Consider the following 24,170-nt stretch of genomic DNA (forward strand, 5'->3'; position numbering starts at 1 on the left):
TCTACAAATGACCCAATTTCATTCCTTTTTATGACTGAGTAATATTCCATTGTATATATGTACCACATCTTTTTTATCCATTCATCTGTTGATGGAAATTTAGGTTGCTTCCATGTCCTGGCTATTGTAAATAGTGCTGCAATGAACACTGGGGTGCATGTGTCTTTTTGAATTATGGTTTTCTCAGAGTATATGCCCAGGAGTGGGATTGCTGTGTCATATGGTAGTTGTAGTTTTAGTTTTTTAAGCAACCTCCATACTGTTCTCCATAGTGGCTGTATCAATTTACATTCCCACCGACAGTGCAGGAGGGGTTCCCTTTGCTCCACACCCTCTCCAGCATTTACTGTTTGTAGATATTTTGATGGTGGCCATTCTGACAAGTGTGAGGTGATACCTCATTGTAGTTTTGATTTGCTTTTCTCTAATAATCAGTGTTGTTGGGCATCTTTTCATGTTTGCCAACACACTTAACCTGTGGGTGCATTCTCCAGCTGCAGCCTACAGAAAGTGATGATGCCAAATGTTCCATAAAACTGCAAGTCTTATATCCACTACTTGAGTATTTTCATTAGCCACTTTCAACAATAAACAGAAAGCCAGCATCACCACAAAACCTGAAGTTCAGTAAACTTTTTCATAACATTTATCACTGGCTGACAGCTATATAACTTCTTATTTACATGTTTGTATTTATTCTCTGTCTCCTTCCCCCAGCATGTAAGCTCCACAAGGGCAGAGATCTTGGTCTACTGTGTTCACTAATGTATTTTAAGTACCTGGAACGGTGCTCAGCACTCAACAAATACTTGCTGAGTGAGCAACCTGATTGGCAAGGAAACAGTGAACGTGAGCCTGAGCAAAAGTATCCTTGCTTCTTAGAAATTCCACCCAAGGACAGAAGGAAGGAAAAGTTTTGCATCAAATCAGTCAAAACCCATTGCTTATTAATAGCTCTTGAGGTTGATTGACTAAGAAAGCTAAACTTGAAAACAAAAATGAATGTTACTATGGGTTACCTAGATTTAATTTTCCAGGTGTATTTCATTAATCTATTCTCCTGGATGATGAAGAGAAGACTGGCAGACAGAGTCATTATTCCTTGAATACTAGTCTGCCCTTTCCCAAAAGCAAACAAAACGTGGTAGAATGCTGCACCACCTCTCTTTTTATTTGTTCTATTCTGAACTCCACTCGTATTTTTATTAAGCGTCAAAAAATTTCTAAAAACCCATCTTGTGCATTAAAATGCTATCTGGGGACTTCCCTGGTGGTCCAGTGGTTAAGAATCCACCTTCCAATGCAGGGGACATGGGTTTGATCCCTGGTCAGGGAACTAAGATCCCACATGCTGCGGGGCAACTAAGCCCACGTGCCGCAACTACTAAGCCTGCGCTCTCTAGAGCCTGCGCACCACAACTAGAGAGCCTGCCCACTGCAACGAAAGATCCCACATGCCGCAATGAAGATCCTGTGTGCCACAACTAAGACCTGATGCAGCCAAATAAATAAATATTTAAAAAAAAAATGCTATTTAGTCCCTTCAGTGTTACTGCATATTCTAGTCCTCCTGCTTGCAAATACAAGGACAGGTTGACTGAGTACTTACCCAGGTAGCCAAAAACAGACAAGGGCCTTATTACTTCTACTCCAGGTGTGTTGATGGGAACAAGAATCATGCTGTGTTGTTTGTGTCTGGTCAAAAGAAAAACAGATGTTAGGAAAAGTGTGCTAAGTGGAAAAATAAAACAGATGTTAGGCAGAGTCTCAACTGTCATTTTTTCATTGTTGTTATCATGTAATTATGTAAGCAATGATGTCTAGAATGGGAACTGTGTAAAAAACATACATTAAGTACATTCAGATGCAGGCTGTGATCTGGAACAATGATGATTTTAAAATATGTGAAAGTTATTTAACTGAGGCTTCTCATTGCTCAAAGTGGTAACTGGCAACTGATGTTCAATACACTAAACATTTCAAAACTATTGCCTTGGATCTAAATGTCTAACTTACAAACAGTTTTGAAAAATTTTATATATCTTATAATCTGATCCAAACAGCTTTGAGGATTCAGCAACACTTTTAATACAGGAAATTCCACAGTGAAGAATGTACAGTAACACTCCCTAAAACGTTTTCTAAATACATGTTTTAGCAAAATAATTGTGAAATACAAACATGTGACATTTAATGTCATAATATATTTTATATTATTATGATTTGTGAGCCCAAATGGTGCGTTTTAAGTAAATTAAGTGGATACAGAGAAAGACCTACTCTTATTCCTCATAGATTTCTCAATCACTATTGTTTTATTACCTGGTTACACAGTTATTGTTACTTTTTCCCATAACAATTGCAATTTTGCACTTTGGATTCCCAGCTCCTAAAACCAGAGAGAAAATGAGAACAATACATCATAAAAAGAAATTTTTAGCCTGACATTTCACCGTAAAAGTTCTAATCTTTCTAAGTTTACCTCTGGGAAAACAAACAAACAAACATACAGGAAGAAAACCCTTAATTCATTAAAAAAAATAATGCTATGTACAAAACTGTGTATCACCCAAGAAAAATCACTAGCCAAGGCCAAGAATGGACTTCTCAATGAGAGCTGCTGCACGAAAATAACCAGAAGTCAAAGAAGCCATGAGGGACTTCCCCGGTGGCGCAGTGGTTGAGAGTCCACCTGCCGATGCAGGGGGCGCGGGTTCATGCCCTGGTCTGGGAGGATCCCACGTGCCGTGGAGCAGCTGGGCCTGTGGGCCGTGGCCGCTGGGCCTGCGCATCCGGAGCCTGTGCTCCGCGGCGGGAGAGGCCACAGCAGTGAGAGGCCCGTGTACCGCAAAAAGAAAATAAAAATAAAAAAATAAATAAATAAAGAAGCCGTGAAAGAACTGCAGCCCTTAAGACAAAATGACAGCTCTCCCATTCATACCATTTCAGACATCAGCATGCTAGAAAGGTTGTGAACTTCTTCTAACATATTTCCTCCTGTTTAGATACCATATTTTCTGACATATGGACAAGAAGTACTAAAACTCATGATATTTACTCCCCAACCAGTGACTGAGAAAGACCTAATTTCCCCAGCCATGGGGCTGGGTGAGGGTGAGTCTAGTTGAGGATTTCAGTACCCATCCCAGATTACATCATTTGCCCTAGTTACGCTATGGAGTAGCTGAAGATGGTTTACTTGGAGCTGTCCACATATATGAGGCTCTGATTCCACCTTCAGTAAGCCTAGGTTTTCATTCATTGATTTATTAAGGGTTAAAATTTGAAAATATAAAGCTATTTTCATTTTAATGTAAACTTTTATTTAACTACAGTTTAAGGTCTATGGCAATTCCCCAAAGGGGCCTTCTTGCAAAAAGTAAGTTTCATTTTCACCAGTCTAAGCACCTAGTGCCTCAGGGAAACTACCATTTAACTGGTGTTCTAATTATAAGACTGCAAGCAACTGGGTCAGATTAAGTTAAACACATAACTTCTTATAAAAAGTGGTTTTAGGAGATGTGAAATCATATAAAGATAAAATCTGAAAGAAGATTTCAGAACATCAGGATGATTCAAATGGTAGATGATAATACTTAAATTACACTGTGCATCTTAACTGAAATTTCTTATCTGAAAACACTGGGCTGGGGGAATTTTTTTTACCCTTGATTCGTCCTGGCTCTGCAATAATATGTAATCATGCTTTGATTCTTAGCTAGAAATTATTGAGAAAAGAGTCTTTTCCAGAAAGGCTTACTTTTAATTTTTCAACTGGATATTTTTCTACTTGGGGTTTTTAAGCTTTTACTCGTAGGAAGACTTGAGGCCCTTAGGCTGAAGAGTCAGGCCACTTGCCCCATATAACACAGTGTCTCCTTGGTGGGTGTACTTCTGAAAATCAGATTAGGACATAATGGTATGACTTGGGGTTCATTTTCATTACAGATCTTTTCTTTGTCTACTTTCTATCCTGGTAATCAAGAACATTTTGGGTAAATCTTTTAAGGTTTCATGGATTTTAATTCTAGATAAACAGAAGCTGAATCCTTCAAAAGTAAAATCTTCTCTACAATTCCCTCAAACCCTAACCAAAAGCCATCTTTTTCCAATTCTATATTTCTCTCTAATATTTCCCAATAGTATTTCTTGTCTTGTTCTTTCTATCATAAAAAATTGTTGTCACAGCTTTATGTAAGTGCCCAACAGATTTCAGATATCAGGTAAATTTTGAAGAAACTCAAGAAACAAGGCAAATAATTCTTTAATTCTGCTTTGCTCAATCTAATATGGAAAACAATTCAGATTCTTAAAAGATAAAACTTCTAAATTGGCTCTCCTTTTTGGGGTCATTAAGTAGAGGAAGTAAGGGTGAATATATAAGCTGTAAATTTTGAAATATTTTGATTTAACCTTGATGTTTCAGAAAATGGGAAAACTCTCTCACAAATATATCATCTCATCTTAGCTACAAGCATAATTTGGCAGGTGCAGCAACAGAAATGTCCTTCTTCTAAAGGGAGTTTTTGCTCTCATGTTATTTTAGTTAATGAACAGGATACCAAATGTCATAAATTAAATATATTAAAGGAAATCTGAATAGACCAGAAAACATCTAAATATATCTGCTGTGTCACAGGCCTTCATGAATGAAAACAGATGGCATAGATAAGATAATTTTGTTTTTAATCCAGACTCTGTGGTATTTCAAGACTGTTCAAGTGCCAGGATTAAGTCAGGCTGAAAAGGACATTTTACTGATATTTGCTGATGAGTTTTAATTTCACAGGCTCTTACAACCACATGGTTATCAAACAAAATCATTCTCTAACGCAAGGAAAGATGACAGGTAGAGAAAAACATGACTATTGGGTATGGATATGGTCTGTAACAATAAAAAAAAGTGATATAAACAATAATATAATGTGAAGTGCAGTTAGCTATGTACAAAGTCTCAAGGTTATTTCTTCTACCAACATTGAACTTCTAAGGTGAAATACTTAAACTTCATTTGGTCTTAGCATTAATACTTAGTTTTAATTCAAATACGAATAAAAAACCAATATGAGTTAAGTAACATTTTAAAATGAAATTTCCACTTGTTAAAAAAAAGAAAAAGTTTATCATTCAGTTAAAAAAAAAACAATCTCATGTGTGCCTTTGGAATATGTGCTATTATTAATAGGGGAAACAACCTTTGAAATTCACTTACTCTACTGCTAGGAAGGTTTACATTTAATAAGTATTCAATAAATGTTACATGCTGTCACTATTACAAAATATAGTTGGATCAAAATCAGGTCCAAATAGATCAGAATTGAAAATTTAAAAAAAATTTAAATAATCAAGACATTAAAGGGCTTCCCCGTTGGTGCAGTGGTTAAGAATCCGCCTGCCAATGCATGGTACACGGGTTCAAACCCTGGTCCGGGAAGATCCCACATGCTGCGGAGCAACAAAGCCTGTGCGCCACAACTACTGAGCCTGTGCTCTAAGGCCCATGAGCTACAATTACTGAATCCCACGCACCACAACTACTGAAGCCCACACGCCTAGAGCCCATGTGTCATAAAAAGAGAAGCCACCGCAGTGAGAAGCCCGTGCACAGCAACGAAGACTCAATGCAACCAAAAATAAATAAATAAATTTATTTTAAAAAGACATTAAAAAAACTAGAAGAAAAAACAATTTAGTATCTATGAAATCTCTGGATGGGAAAGAAATGTTGAGCCTCAAAAATAAATGTGGGAATTCCCTGGCAGTCCAGTGGTTAGGACTCTGAGCTCTTACTGCCAAGGCCCCGGCTTCAATCCCTGCATGCAGCCAAAAAAAAAAAAAAAAGAAATCAAAGGAAAAAGATTGACTGGTTTACCTGTATAAAATTATTGTACAGTAGGAAACAAAATTAAAGCAAAAAACAATTTAGGGAAAATATCTCACACATAGCTGGCAAGGGCAGGGGAAGGGTACTGAATCTGTTACAAGTCATTTAAGACAGCAAGATGGTAGTGGAATAACACATTCAACTGGCAACGTTCTAGGGAAATAGACACTTCCATATATTATTGGTGAAAGTGCAAAGTAATACCATTCCTATGTAGTACAATTTGGTAATATCCATCAAAATTACAGATTCGCTTATCCTTTGATCCACCAATTCAACTTCTGGGATTTATCCTACAGGTATAGCTGTTTCTGAATGAACTGACAGATGTAGATTATTAACTGTAGTAGTATTGTTTATACTTGCAAAGAATTGGGCATAAATCAATACCCATCAATAGGAGACTATTATATGGTATGTCCACATAATGGAACCCTTCTAAAAAGAATGAGGAAGCTTTCAATGCACTTAATTGAAAGAACTCTAAGATTATTCTACAGAATGCTATCTTTAGTGTAATAAGAAAAGGGATAGTTATACATGGTTAGTCCCATTCTTCAACATCCCTCAGGAAGATTAGATTAAGTGCAGTTTCCTACCATATCTATAAAGATGCTTTCTATAACATTATTTGTAATAGCAAAATGCTGGAAACATTCAAAGTCCTATAGCAGTTGAATGGTAAGTCAAATTATGGTAATCCACATAAAATATTATTTAGCTACGAAAAATGTCATTTATAGTGAGTTTGAATAACGTGAAAATGCTTAAGCAAAAATGCTAAATAAAAAACTCATATACAATATGAATTCAATAGGTAGTATGGACACTAAAGAGTAATCATAAGATTATTAAATAATGCTCAATTTGTATCTTAATATCGAAGACATTTTCAGTGAAAATGTAAAATATAGTTTAGTCAGATTGCTTCCCAAGCACCTAATACTGAGAAAAATGGCACTACAAGAAGAAAATGAGAAATGGGTGTGGAGAGAGAGATTCTATAGGAACAAGGGACATTGCTGTTAGGACCGGTGAGGAAGGGTGAGAGACAATTTATGGTGAGAAGCCAGTTGGAATAAACTTATGGTGGAAGGCAAGTGGAAGAGAGGCGCAAAAAAAAAAGGTGCTAAAGAAGCATCAAGTAAATACTTTGAAAAGTTGCCTAAGGTAAGTGATGCCTTTCCCTATCCTCCAAGCTTTATGATTGACTTTCAAATGTTGTCAAGTATTCCCTATTAACACCTCTTCTAGTTCTGTTGAGGAGGAAAATACAGGAAAAGGTCAGTCAGTGAGCTAGTTTCACCATGTTTCATACACAGGTGTGACTCACTATATACTACCAGAGGAAGCTTGATCCTGAGACCCTTTATGCCCCAAGGGCTGGGTATGTGTTTGAGTCAGCAAAAATAATGACCGAATTGAAAAGATGTAAAGATTATAGCTTTATAACTGATTTACAAGAAGGGAATCCTATTTACAAGAAAGTATGTGGTTGAAAGTACATGGGGGAGGAAATGAAGGAAAAGGACAGATACTTTTAAATATCTATAAATATGTATCAAAATTCTATAATAGATGACATCATGGAATTATACATATGCATAAGGGATAGTATGAAAAAGTAGAAATCGTCTAAGGCTAAAGATCTGGATCTAAAATTCCAACTGCATTGCTAAATTTATAAGTCTGTGGAAGATAAGTTACTTAAGCACTGACTGGTTGATTGATTCATTCATTCATTCATAAATTTAATTAGTCATTAAAGAACTACAGCATCAAGGGCAAGTAAAATGGGACAATAATCAGAAGGGAAAGTAGAATTATTTATTAATTCAAAATATTTATTGAGTATCTACTATGTGCCAGGCACTATTCTATATATTTATATATGAAAAATTATACAAAAGTCCCTAATCTGATGAAGCTTATATTCTAATACAGGGTGAGATACATTAGACACCAAACACAATATAAATGATATGGTACATTAGCACATGAAAAGTGCTATGGGTAAGGTTGATTGGGAGTATAGGCAGGTGAAGGGTATTTAGTTTAATTTATTTATTTAATTTTTGCCCTCTGTTTTATTGAGATATAATTGACATACAGCTCTGTATAAGTTTGACTTACATACATCATGAAATGATTATCACAATAAGTTTGGTGAACATCTATCATCTCACACAGATACAAAATGAAAGAAATAGAAAAATATTTTCTTCCTTGTGATGAGAACTCTTAGGGTTTACTCTCTTAACACCTTCCATATATAACATACAACAGTGTTAATTCTATTTATTATGTTGTACATTACATCCCTACTACTTGTGTATCTTATAACTGGAAGTTTGTACCTTTTTTGACCACCTTCATCCAATTCCCTTCCCCTTCCACCTGCCTCTTGCAACCACATATCTGATCTCTTTTTTTTATGTTTGTTTGTTTTTGAAGTACAATTGACCTACAACACTATGTTAGTTCCTGTTACACGACACAGTGACTGGATATTTCTAAACATTTTAAACTGACCACTATGATAAATCTAGTTATGATATGTCAACATACAAAGATATTACTTACTTATTGGCTATATACCTCACACTATATATTTCATCCCCATGACTCATTTATTTTGCAACTGGAAGTTTGTAATCCTTTTTTTTTTTTGAAAATTTGATGTATGCTATGGAATAATGTATTAAATGTATACATATCAACAAAGATGTATTTGTTTTTATACATTTATTCATTTTTGGCTGCCTTGGGTCTTCGGGCAAGCAGGGGCTACTCTTCGTTGCGGTGCCCACAGGATTCTCATTGCTGTGGCTTCTCTTGTTGCGGAGCTCCGGCTCTAGAGCTCAGGCTCGGTAGTTGTGGCATGTGGGCTTAGTTGCTCGGAGGCATGTGGGATCATCCCAGACCAGGGCTTGAACCCGTGTTCCCTGCATTGGCAGGCAGATTCTTAGCCACTGCACCATCAGGGAAGCCCTGTAATCTCTTTTTAAGAGTTTGTAATCTCGGGCTTCCCTGGTGGTGCAGTGGTTGAGAGTCCGCCTGCCAATGCAGGGTACACGGGTTCGTGTCCTGGTCTGGGAGGATCCCACGTGCGCGTGCCGCGGAGCGGCTGCGCCCGTGAGTGCGTGCGGAGCCTGTGAGAGGCCCGCGTACAGAAAAAAAAAAAAAAGTTTGTAATCTCTTAATCTCCCTTACCTATTTCTTTCCTCCCCCATCCCCCTCCCACCTGTCGGCAACCATCGGTTTGTTCTCTGTATCTATAACTCTGTTTCTGTTTTGTTATGTTTGTTCATTTGTTTTGTTTGTGAAGGGTATTTTAAATAGAATAATCAGGGGTTGCCTCAGTGAGAAGGTGGTGATTGGACAAAGACTGGAAAGACATGAGGGAGTGAGCGTTGCAAGTACTGAAAGGAAGCACAGTCCAGGCAGATAGAAGAGCCAGTACAAAAGCCCTAAGAAGGAATGTGCCTAGCACATTTCAAAACAGCAAGGAGGTTGGTGTGGCAGAATAAGCAAGCAAAGAGGAGGAGAAGGAAATAAGTCAGAGAGGCAATGAGGGATGGAGGGTAGGCCATTCTAAGAATTTAGTGGAAGGTTGCTTGTTTGCTTCCTCCTGCTCCCAAAATACGTAAGATAAAGAAGAATAAGAGGTAAGAGAAGGCAAAAGACCAGAGAGTCTAGAGAGGGCAGGGATAAATTTAAGAGCAGTATCCCTCAGCAAGCAGCAAGAGATCAGAGTAATGATCAGCCATGGTAAGGAGAAGAGATGCCTCTTTTGGAAGAATTGTGCTAGAGTCTGCTGAGGAAGGCTGATATGCTCATCTCTTAGCAACTTTGCCCTCAGTGACTTCACATTGGTAGCTGAAATTGGCCATGGTGGGAGTGTTTACACCATGGAAAATGTCTAACACTACAAATCCAGGCACTTTTTTCTTTTTTTCAATTTGGAAGTGTTTTATTTTATTTATTTATTTTTTAAACATCTTTATTGGAGTATAATTGCTTTACAATGGTGTGTTAGTTTCTGCTGTATAACAAAGTGAATCACTAATACATATACATATATCCCCATATCTCTTCCCTCTTGCGTCTCCCTCCCTCCCACTCTCCCTATCCCACCCCTCTAGGTGGTCACAAAGCACTGAGCTGATCTTCCTGTGCTATGGGGCTGCTTCCCACTTGCTATCTATTTTACATTTGGTCAGGCATTTTTTTCTTGGTGAGATGGTTTAGCTGCATGCAAATAACTCTTCTCAAAGACTGGTGGATAACAAGGAGGAGAAGTTGGCTGTATCCCCAGACACACTGTGGGAAGATGAAGGCCCCAGTGCTCTAGAGTCTCTTTTCTGTGAATCAACAGGAAAGTTAGATCAGTTGCTTTTAGAAAAAATGGCATTGGTCTGAAATAATTTCTGAAGGGGGAGACTGAGCCTAGAGAAAGTAAATAAGGGAACTGTTATGCAAATATAGGGAGAGTCAAGGCCAAGGGTTAAATCTGCATACATTTATCTTCTTTCTCTAACTTTCATTTGTTTGGAAGTAGGGGGAGGGGGAGATAGCCAGAGATAGCCTTTCCAGACAGAAGGATTTTGAAAGTTTGGAGCTGGCCATTGAAGAAGATTACAGGAAGGAACAAGAATTTAAAGTTGTGGGGAAAGTCATACTCTGGGGTCAAGGACAGATAAGGAGTACAGTGAGGCCAAGGGGAGTCTCATAGTTTAAGAAAAATACAAAATGATGTGGTATAAAGATTTAAATTCTACTATAAATACCTAATGATTACTTAAAATTTAGTTTTTGATAATTTAGTCTTCACAAAGATAACTTTCTAGGTTACAATCATTTTTTGTTTTCTTTCCTAGACAAAATAATTTTAGAGAGTATTTTTCTAGATGCTACCTACAAGTAAATACTTGTTAGCTGCCTTGAGGCGCTCTGGTGAATTCTTTTGGTTTGGCAGTCAGTACCTCAGCTGCAGGCACGTTCCTGTTCCCTTTGGCTAAGTGGAAACTTCGAAAGGTCTGTAGTTTTTGAAACGAGATTGAATTCCTTCAAGTTTGTAACCTAGGACACTTAAGAACTTGGATTTGAGTTCACAGGATGGTTATACATAAAATAAAAGATCAAGTGCTCACAAGGTTAAATTTCCTGAAAGCCTTACTGGATGTAAGACAAAGGCGGGGTATAAAACGAAAATAAAAGTATGCTGAGTTAGAGAGGTCATTCTATCTTACTCTCTGCACTCAAGATTGCTCCTGTCTGCTGACAGAAACAGGTTGGTTTTTTCTTTCTTCTTCCATTCAGACTTGTATATGATTTTTTTTTAAGCCCAAAGGTTTGGTATATTTATGTATGCATAAAAGTTTACATGTGCAGAAAAGAGCTATTTGAAAAGTTATACATGTTAACCTTAAAACAAAAATATGAACATAGCAAGAAGAAAATATTATTTTAATACGATTACTTGCCTATAAAACTTTGTTAATAATAGGTTTTGCTATATCATTTTTTCCTGCTTTGTTTTATTGTTAAATTTTTTTATTCTTATGATAATTACAAAGGCATTTAAATGTGTTTCTATGTTTCTGCCAGAAGGATCACTTCTGCAAATAGTTTCCATTCCTACGCTTATTTATTCATATTTTTAGCATGATTAATTCTTTTAAAATATCTTTCCTTAATATCTTATACTGTTTGGCCATATTATACCTTATCACTGGGTTCAAGATTTGTGTGATAAAAGAGAAGGAAAGAACAAAGTTCCTACCTATTAATAATTAACATATAAGAAAACGAAGACTAAAGTAGTCTTCCAGATTGGAACTTTTCAAATAACTTTAAGGATAAAGGGAGACAGAAGGGCTAAGGAAAAAGTATAACAAAACTCAGCACTATAATAAAAACACTGAAAGTTATTATTATATATATTTTAAAACTTGTGAATTCTGTGCAAGCTTATCTTAATACTACAGGGTGTTAATAGCCAGTACAGTAGAATAACTTAATGAAGAGACATGAGATTCCTGCAGTATCATCCTTCCATTCTAGAGTAATAGCTTTAAACCTATTGGTAAAACGTTTAGTTTGACAAATATTTGCTGGGCACCTAGAGTGGGCCTGGCACTCTCTTCGGGTATTAATTATAAACATAAATCCAACAGGTCATAGTCTTAGGGAACTTAGAGCACAGAGGGAAAAGGTAGTCTGAGAAACATGTCTTCCATAGGATGGGGTCAGTTCTCTGAGAGATATGCAGATACAGTTATTGGATCGGGAAAGTCTTCTGGAGAGGTGACATCTAAGTTAACTGGGTAGGAACTGGCCCTTCAAGGGAAGGGCAGGAAATAGTCCATCAGATAAAAGAACAGAATGAGTAATGATGTAGACATGTGCTGTAGCATGGTGTGTGCCAGAAAATCGCTGGCAAATCAATATTGTTGCTGTCTACCGTGCAGGGTGCACAGTAGAGAGATGTAGCAGGAACCATGGGTAGGACAACATTATGGAAGGAGCCTTGGGTATCATGGTAAGGAGCTTAGATTGTATCTTTCAGATGAAGGGATGTGTCTTTCAGGTGAGGAGCTAATAAGCAGCAGTGATGGATTGACATTTTAGAGAGAGAGCACTCTGATGGCAGTAAGAAAAATGTTTTGATAAGGAGGTGGTAAGGAGGAATAAGAACAGTAGGACGGGGCTTCCCTGGTGGCGCAGTGGTTGAGAGTCCGCCTGCCGATATAGGGGACACGGGTTTGTGCCCCGGTCCGGGAAGATCCCACAGGCCGCGGAGCGGCTGGGCCCGTGAGCCATGGCCGCTGAGCCTGCGCGTCCGGAGCCTGTGCTCTGCAACGGGAGAGGCCACAACAGTGAGAGGTCAGCGTACCGGAAAAAAAAAAAAAAAAAAAGAAGAACAGTAGGATGCCACTTGGGAAGATATTGTAATAGGCCAGGTAATAATGATGGTTGAATTGTGTGGATGTGTCAAGGAGCACAGATTAAAAGGAAGAGACAGATTTGAGACCTATTTGGGAGGTAAAATCAGAATTTAGGGGCTGACTGGAAATCAGGGATGAAGATAAGAGATAAATCAAGGATGGTACAGGCTGAAGGCTTAGGTGACTAGTAGAACAACAGTGCTACCAAATAGTAGTTTACAATCAGCATGTAGTGACAGGTTTTGGAGGGAAGCTAACTAGAGGAGACTTTGTTTTATAAAAGCCAACCAGTAAAATTAAGTAAAATGCTGAGATAATATATTTAACTTATTTTAAAATAAATTCATAAATATATAAAAATAATATTTATTTTAAATAAATAAAATTATTTTAATTTTAAAATTTAATTTATTGTCAATATACTGTGTAAGAATCACAAAGTTGTATATATAAAAGTTACAGGGTTTAATGATTAATAAAATTCCCCAGGGTATTATTTTTATCTTCCCTCTGTAAATCCCAGCTCCTGTACACAAACTTGTAAAAACAAGGGATGAAAAACTACTCTTGGGGATATATTCCAACGTGGCTTCCATTAAAGAGTTTCAAAGAGTGGCAGATTCAGGCTCACATATGTTATGGCAACAATCTATTCTCTAATAAAAGAATAAAACATATGCTAGATCAAAGGCGTTTCCACTTAAGAAATATTAAAATAAATATCCTGTATTCTTTTTGCCATTTAGATTGGAGCCATGGCTTTGGAACACAACCAGTCAACAGATTACTATTATGAGGAAAATGAAATGAATGACACTCATGACTATAGTCAGTATGAAGTGATCTGTATAAAAGAAGAGGTCAGAAAATTTGCAAAAGTTTTCCTGCCTGCCTTCTTCACAATAGCTTTCATCATTGGACTTGCAGGCAATTCTATAATAGTGGCGATTTATGCCCATTACAAAAAGAGGCGAACCAAAACAGATGTGTACATCCTGAATTTGGCAGTGGCAGATTTACTCCTTCTATTCACTCTGCCTTTTTGGGCAGTTAATGCAGTTCATGGGTGGGTTTTAGGGAAAATCATGTGCAAAGTCACTTCAGCCTTGTACACGGTCAACTTTGTCTCTGGAATGCAGTTTCTGGCTTGTATCAGCATAGACAGATATTGGGCAGTAACTAAAGCTCCCAGTCAATCGGGAGTGCAAAAACAATGCTGGCTCATCTGTTCCTGTGTCTGGATGGCTGCCATCTTGCTGAGTATACCTCAGCTGGTTTTTTATACAGTAAATCACAAGGCTAGGTGCATTCCCATCTTTCCATACCACCTAGGAACATCAATGAAAGCATCAATTCAAATGCTGGAAATCTGCGTTGGATTTGTAATACCCTTTCTTATTATGGCAGTGTGCTACTTCATCACGGCAAAGACGCTCATCAAGATGCCAAACACTACAAAATCTCGGCCCCTCAAAATTCTGCTCACAGTGGTCATAGTTTTCCTTGTCACTCAGCTGCCTTTTAACATTGTCAAGTTCTGCCAAGCCATAGATATCATCTACTCCCTGATCACCAACTGCGACATGAGCAAACGTATGGATGTTGCCATCCAAATCACAGAGAGCATTGCACTCTTTCACAGCTGCCTCAACCCGGTCCTGTATGTTTTTATGGGAAACTCTTTTAAAATCTACATCATGAAAGTTGCCAAGAAATATGGGTCCTGGAGAAGACAAAGACAAAATGTGGAGGAGATTCCTTTCGATTCTGAAGATGCTACAGAGCCAACCAGTACTTTCAGCATTTAAATATAAAACTGCTCTGTCTCTTGCTTTGATACACATGAATGAGGTTTCTCCCTCAGATCAAACATCTGCATTTCTCTGAAATTCAAATCTCAAACACTGTGGTGGCAACTTATAACAAAGAAGAGGTTAGGGTGGGGAAGGGGAGTGAGGTAGAAGCCAAGAAAAAGAGGAAACAAAAAATAAATGCATAAAACATGGAAATTAAAATTAACAATATAGGAAAATAGTAGTAACAGTCATACATAAGAAAAACACTATAAGTTAGGTCATTTAAAACAGATTATTAAAGAAATTTAAATTAAGGGGCATTTATAATTATTTTAAATTATCTAAATTTTAATATAAGAACAATTTCCCTGCATAATTTTAGTACTTGAATAACTATGCAGCAAAATTCAATGTCTTTTTCTTTTTCTTGTTTCTTAATTTGTAAGAGATTTCATAAAACTCCAGAAAGAATAACAATTGGCAATCAAAAAAAAAAAAGCAAAAACAAAAACAAAAAGCTTTTCTGGCTATTGTAATATATTACTGGTAAGTTTCTAAACATGTAATTTGCTTTTATGATGTCAACTTTCTTTAGTAATAAGCTGGTTATCCTGTTAGATTTATCATTTATACTCTAGAAGCAATCCTCAGACAATCACATTTATCTAGGTTTCAATTTTTATAACTGCCTAAAGGGCTCATCCATTTACGTGAGTCAATTACTGAGGGTTGACTAAATAATATATTTTCCTATGTCTAAAGACTCTTTTTTTTTGGCGGTATGCGGGCCTCTCACTGTTGTGGCCTCTCCCGTTGCGGAGCACAGGCTCCGGACGCGCAGGCTCAGCGGCCATGGCTCACGGGCCCAGCCGCTCCGCGGCACGTGGGATCTTCCCAGACCGGGGCACGAACCCGTGTCCCCTGCATCGGCAGGCGGACTCTCAACCACTGCGCCACCAGGGAAGCCCCAAGACTCTTATTTTTCACTTAAATACTTGTATTTTTAAACAATGAAAATATGTACCACAATAAATTATTTTTAATAATATGGGCTGCTTATCTCTTTAAAAACAATTATATATAAATTATTATAGTCCATGTAATATGCCCCTATTAAAATTTTTGATATAAATGACAAAGGTCAAAAATAGTGTGCACTAATATAAATTTTTTCTCTCACAAACTGTAAAAAAAAAGACGTTTTCTGCTCTTAAATAAACATTGCCCAATCAAGACATTGTTTTAAAATTACTTTTCTTTTTATCAACTATTTCTAAATTTGAAAATGCTTTCAAAGACAGAATTTAAAGAACTGTGGTCATGAAATGAATAACTATGTATCTTATTATTCTAGCACAGTATCTAGCACGAAGAATCAATAGAATACTCACCAGTGCACCACCATTTCTTGCCGTTAATTATATAGCTATCTCCATCTTGCTGGATGCTACATTCAATATTTGTGGCATCACTTGAAGCTACATCGGGCTCTATAAATAAGCAAAGGCTGAATTTACAGGCAGGCAGACACCATTAGTTTACAAAAGACCCTTAGTTAAAGAAATGTGAACTCTTTCAGGACAGAGGCATCTTTGTCTTTTTCATCTTCCTACCCTTCCCCCATTCCCCCTGGTTCTTCTACAACCTACACATAGTAGGTATTCAATAAATGTGCATTGGAAAAATGAATAAATGAAGTATTTAGAACAACTCAAGATAGATCAACTATCTGAATTGTGTTCTTGGCATCCTCAGTGATATATGACTTGGGATACAACTCAATCTTTTCTCCAATCATCAAACGTGCATTAAAAATATCGTTCTTGGGCTTCCCTGGTGGCGCAGTGGTTGAGAGTCCGCCTGCCGACGCAGGGGACGCGGGTTTGTGCCCCGGTCCGGGAAGATCTCACATGCCGCGGAGCGGCTGGGCTCGTGAGTCATGGCCGCTGAGCCTGCGCGTCCGGAGCCTGTGCTCCGCAACGGGAGAGGCCACAACAGCGAGAGGCCCAAGTACAGGAAAAAAAAAAAAATCGTTCTTTACTTCCCACAATGAAAATCTGTACTACATATTTGCAAGCCAGATTTCCCCACCATAGGTTTAGTATCTTAAACAACTTCTTTTTTTTCTTTTTTTTTAAAATTAATTTTTATTGGAGTGTAGTTGATTTACAATGTCGTGTTAGTTTCTGCTGTACAGAAAAGTGAATCATATATCCACTCTTTCTCAGATTCTTTTCCCATATAGGTCATTACAGAGTATTGAGTAGAGTTCCCTGTGCTATACAGTAGGTTCTCAGCAGTTATCTGTTTTATACATAGTAATGTGTATATGTTAATCCCAATCTCCCTATTTATCTCCCCACTCCCTCCCCCGCTTTCCCCCTTGGTAACCATAAATTTGTTTTTGACATCTGTGACTCTATTTCTGTAGTATCTTAAACAACTTCTAACTGCAAATTCCATCAGGAATGCTTTCACCAATCTATTTATTTTGCATTCTATAAAGCTTGCTCAACACTTAATGTCTTCAGAAAGTTTTCCATAGGACACTTTTACAAGACTGCTTTACTGCATTGCATTTTAGAACTTAGAGGCTAGCTCTCAATCATAGTAATCTGCACTTGTTAATGTGCTGCTCTTTTGAATGGATCCTTAAGATATTTTATGTGTTCTCTTTCTAAAACTAGAGACCCTCTTTCTTTAGAAAAGGAGGTGTGTACTCTATTTATTTTGTAATTAATTAGAGCTTTGTAGATAACACAGCATACAGCAGGTATTCAATAAAGGCCTCTTACTGGTTTAAATGGAGATCAGTTTTGCTATTATAAATGTATGCAATGTTAGAGAAGGACAATAAAATCTGGCCAAAATCATGGCCAGATGAAATTGAGTTTAATTCTAAACTCAAATATGGAACAATGATTTTGTCCTTTGAAGAGTGCTTAATTACTGTTTCCTATGTACAAATGCACCAAAACCCATTTTTATTAACATGCTCCTAGTTTAATTACCCTACATGATTATAATTTGAGCTATATGACCAACACTGGTGAAAGTTCTATTTTTCTGGGTTTATGGAAGAGTTGAGTAGTTTTTAAGTGTCAATATAAAATTATCACAAAGATCAATATTTCATACACTAGGGTAAAAAAGATCTTAAACACCCACAGATGGCAATTTTAGATGCAAGTCACAAGGTTATAAAACTAGGTTTACTCTGCTGCTAATGCCTAAAGCAGGCTACCAGAAAACATCATCTGGTGTCCTCCCAAAGGGGAGGACAATTTTATTCTGCACATTTAAAAATGCCAAAAATTAAAATTGGGCTCCAACAAACATGTTCACATTTCTGGTCACAGGCAAATTTGCCTGAAACACAGAGCCACGTCCCACATTTCTTCAGTTCCTCCATAATAACTGGGACGAGTGGCTGCCCAATGGGAGAATGTGACTGAATTGCTCTTACCTGTCATACAGAAGCAAGAGGCAATGCTCCCTTGAAGAAGAGGCTCAAGCCACTGCTGCTTCTGTTTCTCACTTCCATATAGGTGAAGCACCTCCATGTTCCCTGTGTCTACACGTAATAAGGAAAAGCACTTGTTTTGCATTTAAAAATTTATCAATGTGAAATCCAAACTATATATAGAAAACAGACATGAATCTTTTTAGAGCAAATATTTACTAACAAAAATATTTTGAAACATAACAGACGAGATTGGGTGCATTCAGGGTGGCATGGCCGTAGACTAAACATAATAGTAAATACAATTTACAAGGAAGGTATGTCATAAGTAGTTACAAGTACATGGCATTTGGTGCCTATTTATTCAACTTGTTCTGAATCACAGACACTTGTCTACTTCATCCCAATGAAGCATGGCTCTGAGTTTTAACTCAATTAGGACTGAGGAAAATAATTTACTGGCCTAACCTTTCCCTGCTATCTTGCAAATATACTCTGCTTGGAGTGACTGCAATGCTCTTAGAGAACAATTAACATTACTTATTACTGAGACTCCTGTTCCTCAAACATACCTTGTGCTTTTTAACTTCCACATGTTTGCTTGGGCCAGGCCTTCTCTCTGGTGAAATTCTACCTGTCACTCCTAAGTAAACTTCTGCTTCTGAGCCATCTCCATTGTGAAGACTCTCCAGCTACCCAATCAGAAATATCTCCTTCCTTTGACCTCACATAGTAATTATTGTCTTTTTACCGCTAACACTGCTCTTACTTTTGTGATCCCATACCACCTAGAAAAGTACTAGGTAATATCTCAAGGATGCTAAACATGGAATCCCTGCCCTGGATAGAAAATGACAATAGATAACTTCAAAGACCCTCTCCAGCCCTCAGAGGGCATTGTGCAATACATGATACACTGCAGTATCACTCTCAGGTGAAAAAGAATGCTTCATGTCTGCTGTGGAGCAAAATGCTCTAGATGCCTTTCTCTGATTTTCATTCCCATCAAATTTCTAAAAATACTCTCTAAAACCTTTCTCTTGAATGCTGATTACTTATAAGATTTTGAGGAAGAATTTTTCAATATCATCTCTTACAATGATATTAAGGACAGCTATTGAAATGCCTATAAAAATTGAGCTAAGTCTAAGTTAAGTCTCTCAAAACATGTTTGTACTCTGTTCAGGCACTCCTAACAGGGCCCAAGTTATATTAAAATGCACACAATTCCTAGTAGATTAACACAAGCTTAAAATTCTTTTCAACTGAGGGAGAAAATGAGTCTTGAATTATAATTAATGAAGTTCATTGTTTTCTTTGCTTGTTTTAAATCCAGTGTTTCTTGTAGTTTGAATGAGGTAAATATTGAATAAAAACTTTCCAAAAATTAGTTTATTCTGAGAATCTGACAAACCAAAGTTATCATTTATAGGTTCGTTAAAAAAAAAAAAAGCCTAGATAAATTACTTGTACAAAAAAAAAAATTTCCCCCAAATTAGCCTAAAGGCCTCCAAATTTTCTAGTAACGGCTTTAGAATTAAAATGACTATTTTCAACATTCCAATATACAATATTGTATGACTTATTGATGGGCAAAAAAACCAAACCAAAACAAAAGGCAAATCAGAAGACTACATATGTGTCCCATAATATTTTATAACTATTTGGGAAATAATTTGGGTATCTTGAGTAGAAATTCATCTCATATACACTTAAGAAAACTCTTAAGTATTTAATCAACATCAATCATATTCCCTTCTTTATCTGCTTTGTATAAAGCAAAACACAGTGCTCTAAAACACAATAGCCCAAAGGCCTTCATGAATATATCTCCACTACAAAGAGAAAATGCCTAGTTTTCTACCTATGGTTTTATACATCTTGTTTGCTGAGGACAGTTGCTTATCATACTTTGGTCAAAGAAAATGTATTTCCGTTGCCAATTTTAAAATTTCAGCAGTTTGGTGGTATCATATTATAACCGATAGACTAATGAAATTTTAATACTAGAAAAAAGTCTATGACCATCTAGTGAAAAGTTCATAGGTCAAATGGAAAAATAGCGGCAGAGCTGCATCTGCAATGGATGCCTTCTATAGCATTATTTTTCATATTATGACCCATTAGTTTGTCATAAAATTAATTCAATGGAATATGACTAGCATTCTCTGAGAAATGAAAATAGATCAAAATAGAATACATTAGACTAGACTCAGTGGAAAATATATGAATTCATGTAGTAAGGGAAACTTGTTTCATGAAGCCTTTTTTCAGTAATATATGTCTCTCCCCTCCTCATTTCCATAAATCAATCCATGAACACACACATACAGCTTCATACACTACATATTGGGTCACAATATAAAATATATCTTACTATGAGTGGCAATAAAAAAAGTTTTAAGCAAAAGACTACCAGTCTCTTTCCACAAAATTATGCTACCTATGTAACATGATATAATAGCTACACATAAAGAGATAAAATCTTTAGAAACTCTGTGAATAGATTTATTTACTTTTACAGTAGCCTCATTATTGGATTAAAATGTAGTCATCAGTAAATAGACAAATCAGTGTTTTGAAGAGAGAAAACCATATCTGGGACAAGTTCAACCATTATCAGAAGTTTATGGATTATCTTAATAATTCCCGAGAAATGAGAGTCAAAGTCCAGTGTGGAAACACTTCGAGAAGCAACTAGATTGTGTTTTCTCTGACATCAAACATACCTCTTTTGGGCACTTCCCCGCTTCACTAACTCTTTTTGGGAGGCTTCAGTACCAGGGCCATACAATAAGCACAAAAGGCAAAACGAGGACTAACTTGTGCAGGGACACTATAGGATATTATACAATTATCCTTCTACTACAAATCAAATACCAGTCCTTGACTGGAAGCATCAAAAATAACCACAGTAACTTTGGGGAAAAAAGACAAAAGACATATCAAGGGTCTACCCTAGACCTACTGAGTCAGAATCTCCAGGGATGAAGCCTGTGAATCCGGATTTTTTCAAAGCTTTTTAGGGGGTTCCTTCTGCAAATTGGGTTCGAAAACACCTTCTAAAGACTACATTCCTGGTTTATTCCTTCCATATTACCTTTTTAAAGAAAAGTTGGCCTCCTTCCCTCATCCTTCCAATTTTTCATGCCAAAGTCCTTGAAGGCATCCTTGATTCCCCCATTAATACCTCATAATCAATCAGGAAATCCTCTTGGCTCTGCCCTCAAAATATATTTAGAATCTTTCCACTTCTCACTCCACTGCTACTCCCTTGAACAAATCCCCATCATCTCTCACCAAGACCATCACAACAAGACTCCCTGCTTACTTCCTTCTCTCCTTTTGTTAATTCTCAACATAGCAGCCAAAGGGATTCTTTTAAAACTGAAGTGACATCTTGTCACTCCTCTGCTCAAATCCCCATTTCACTGAAAGTATAAGCACTCACCTGCCCTATAAGTCCCAACATACAAGGCCCTTTCCTCTCTGATATCTTTTGCTATTCTTTCCCAGCCACACTGACCTCCTTGGCTATTCTTGAAATATACCAGTCACACTCTTGCTTTAGGGCCTTTGCATTTTATGTTCTCTATGCTATGAAAACTCTTCCCCCAGATCTCAGCATGATTAACTCTCTCACCTTCTTTAAGTCTTTACTGAATGTCATTTTCCTAACAAGGCCTATTCTGAGCCTTCCATCTTAAATTGTTATACACATTACCTGTCCCTCAGCACTCCAGAGCTCCCCTACCTTGCCGGTTTTTTTTCCCCAAAGCACTTTTCATCTTCAAACTTACTTATATAATTACTTATTTAACCTAGCTATTGTTTATTTTTGTCTCTCTCTATTAGAATGCCAGCTCCATGAGGCAGGAATCTTTGTGTATTTTATTTCATGATAGTTGCTAAAATAGTGCTTGGCATATAGTAGGCAACTGATAAATAATTGGTGAGTAAATGGAGATATAGTGAGGCTAACCAAAAGATTTAAAACTCTATCCATTCTAACTAACCATAGATATGTTTAATACTGTTAGAAAACTGGAAACCTTATATGGCCAATCCCTTTGGTGGTGACTTCTATTCACTAATACTCTTAATGTAATGATGTTTAATAAAAGAATAATCCAATGAGAACTTTAGGTCCATTTTTTAAAATATTTAAATAAAAGTAACTGAAAGTAAAATTATAGACAAATTTATAAATCAATGACTTTGTGTAGAAAAACTTCCTTGTCATAAAATAGAGAAATTTTAAACACTGCTCAAAATATCTGAGAAAAGTTCTGTTTTTAAATAATGTAGTAACCTGGTGCTTGGCAGTTAAAGACATCTGGAGCAAAAAAGCATTTTCCTGTTTCTTCAGCAATCAAGGCATAGTCTACTTGGCTGAGACCGCTTACAGCTGGCAAAAACAAGTTCCAGAGGCCTTCTGCTTTGGCCATTTCCTGTCAAGGTGATGAATATGCCAGAGTTATCATAATTTATCATGACCTAAAATTATTTATTTTTAAAAGATACTGCTATTTATGCCTTTTGAACTTATGAAATTATTTATTTCATTGTATTCTACAGTGCAAGTAGTTATTAATTCATTATAAATCAACAATTTCTTAACAGTTAAGCTTCCTTAGATTTGGCTGAAAAACTAAATTTGCTTACTTGAGTACTTCTTATTGAATCACAGTGATTATAAAATCTCCTACATCTGAGCATAATTATGCCAAATATACTATTTGTCCATTTCAATTTCTAACATGTGTTAAAATCTGAAAACATGAAATTGAATTAAGCCCATGTGGGAAAAATACCCTGCCTCAACTTCAGTCTCAAGTGAGTAGTGCTGATTGTATTTTTAATTTGAACAGCTGTTAAGAGGCTGTCTTCATCACATACCATACACAACACACTATGTAACCTAATTTGTATATTACAGATTCTATTTTTAACTTTCTTTTTAAAAAGTTATAATTGATATAATTATCCTCTACATATATAACAACAGAAGCAACAACAAACAAAGGTCTCAAAAAATGCCTCTATATAAATTCTCCACTTTTAAGGTTCTCTTATTTTTCTTACCTTGAGTTTATCAATCACTAAAGGTTTTTTCCACTTGTCTACTGCATTTTCATTTTGAACATAGAACTCAATTACCTCCTTAAAGTATAAAAGGAAAAAAGTTCATTAGTTAAAGTTAGAAAAGTAAATAATGCCATAAACTGCTAATATCCAAAGTAAACATGTTTAGGTGAAGAAGCTTTTTCAGCTGCTACTGAATCAGTAAAATTTCTTTCTAAGACCAGACACAGAAGTATAAAAAATTCTAGATGTTTGCTCCTCACAAAATTATGCTGCCTCTATATTAGAGGATTAACTTTCAAAATCCTATACCAAGATTTGAGTGTTCCATTTTCAGCAATGTGGCATACTAGACGGTCATAGAATCCCCTCCCAGGATAATACAACTAAAAATGCTGGGTAAAATATTAAAAATAATTTTAAAAATACATGTAGTAATAATACATAGCTATGCTGGAAAGAAAATAAGGAAATTCCTCAGAGGCCAGGAATACAAAAGCCTGACTCTTCAGGTGTGAGTGAGCACTGGAACCAACTTTGTCTGGCGGATGTAGGCTGATCTATGTTCGCCTGGGCCCTAGTTTGCAGTGGGCTACATAGGCAGGGGTCAGGAGGTGAAACCAAATGCCCCACACAAGGCAAGAGGGAGGATCAGAGCTCACCACTTCCCTCCACCAAAGCCAGGATGCCTGATCAGCAAAACCTAACTGGAAAAAAATAGAAAGCAAAACGAAAAACCCACCCCTCAGTGGTAGACCAAGGGAATAAAGGCCATTCACAGGACGGAAGAGAAAAAAGAAACATTTCTAACCTGAGCCTGTCTTCACCCAAGTTTGAGATCTTAATTCACAGACCTATGGGGCCCTAAAATTTTGAGTCAAAAATTAAGTTTACAGTGTTCCTGGTGACAATGCTTGAAAGCACCTGGCAGAAGCAAAAGTAAATTCACTCTGGAGGAAAAGAGCTTTTATAAAAAGTCTTAACTAATCCCT

General features: G+C 36.8%; 2 protein-coding genes across 4 annotated transcripts in view; one reads left to right on the top strand and one right to left on the bottom strand.

Moving 5' to 3' along the window:
• The window catches only part of ACAD11 (acyl-CoA dehydrogenase family member 11), an 81,204-nt gene that overhangs the window by 14,430 nt on the left and 42,604 nt on the right, over window positions 1-24,170 (bottom strand). For all 3 annotated transcript variants that reach the window (XM_027091670.1, XM_027091669.1, XM_027091671.1), the window contains 6 exons: window positions 23,179-23,256; window positions 22,406-22,544; window positions 18,097-18,204; window positions 16,022-16,120; window positions 2,323-2,389; window positions 1,610-1,695 (listed from right to left, as the gene is read on the bottom strand). In XM_027091670.1, coding sequence (XP_026947471.1) covers window positions 1,610-1,695; window positions 2,323-2,389; window positions 16,022-16,120; window positions 18,097-18,204; window positions 22,406-22,544; window positions 23,179-23,256 — 577 coding nt within the window. The remainder of the gene's footprint in view (window positions 1-1,609; window positions 1,696-2,322; window positions 2,390-16,021; window positions 16,121-18,096; window positions 18,205-22,405; window positions 22,545-23,178; window positions 23,257-24,170) is intronic.
• Window positions 10,537-15,128, top strand: ACKR4 (atypical chemokine receptor 4). Its single transcript, XM_027091679.1, has 2 exons — window positions 10,537-11,177; window positions 13,581-15,128. The coding sequence occupies exon 2, from the start codon at window positions 13,590-13,592 to the stop codon at window positions 14,640-14,642; it is 1,053 nt and encodes a 350-aa protein (XP_026947480.1). The 5' UTR covers window positions 10,537-11,177; window positions 13,581-13,589; the 3' UTR covers window positions 14,643-15,128.

This window comes from Aethalodelphis obliquidens, unplaced genomic scaffold (assembly GCF_003676395.1).
Source record: "Aethalodelphis obliquidens isolate GAN/ISIS:26980383/991018 unplaced genomic scaffold, ASM367639v1 scaffold72, whole genome shotgun sequence".
Classification (NCBI taxonomy): Eukaryota; Metazoa; Chordata; class Mammalia; order Artiodactyla; family Delphinidae; genus Aethalodelphis; species Aethalodelphis obliquidens.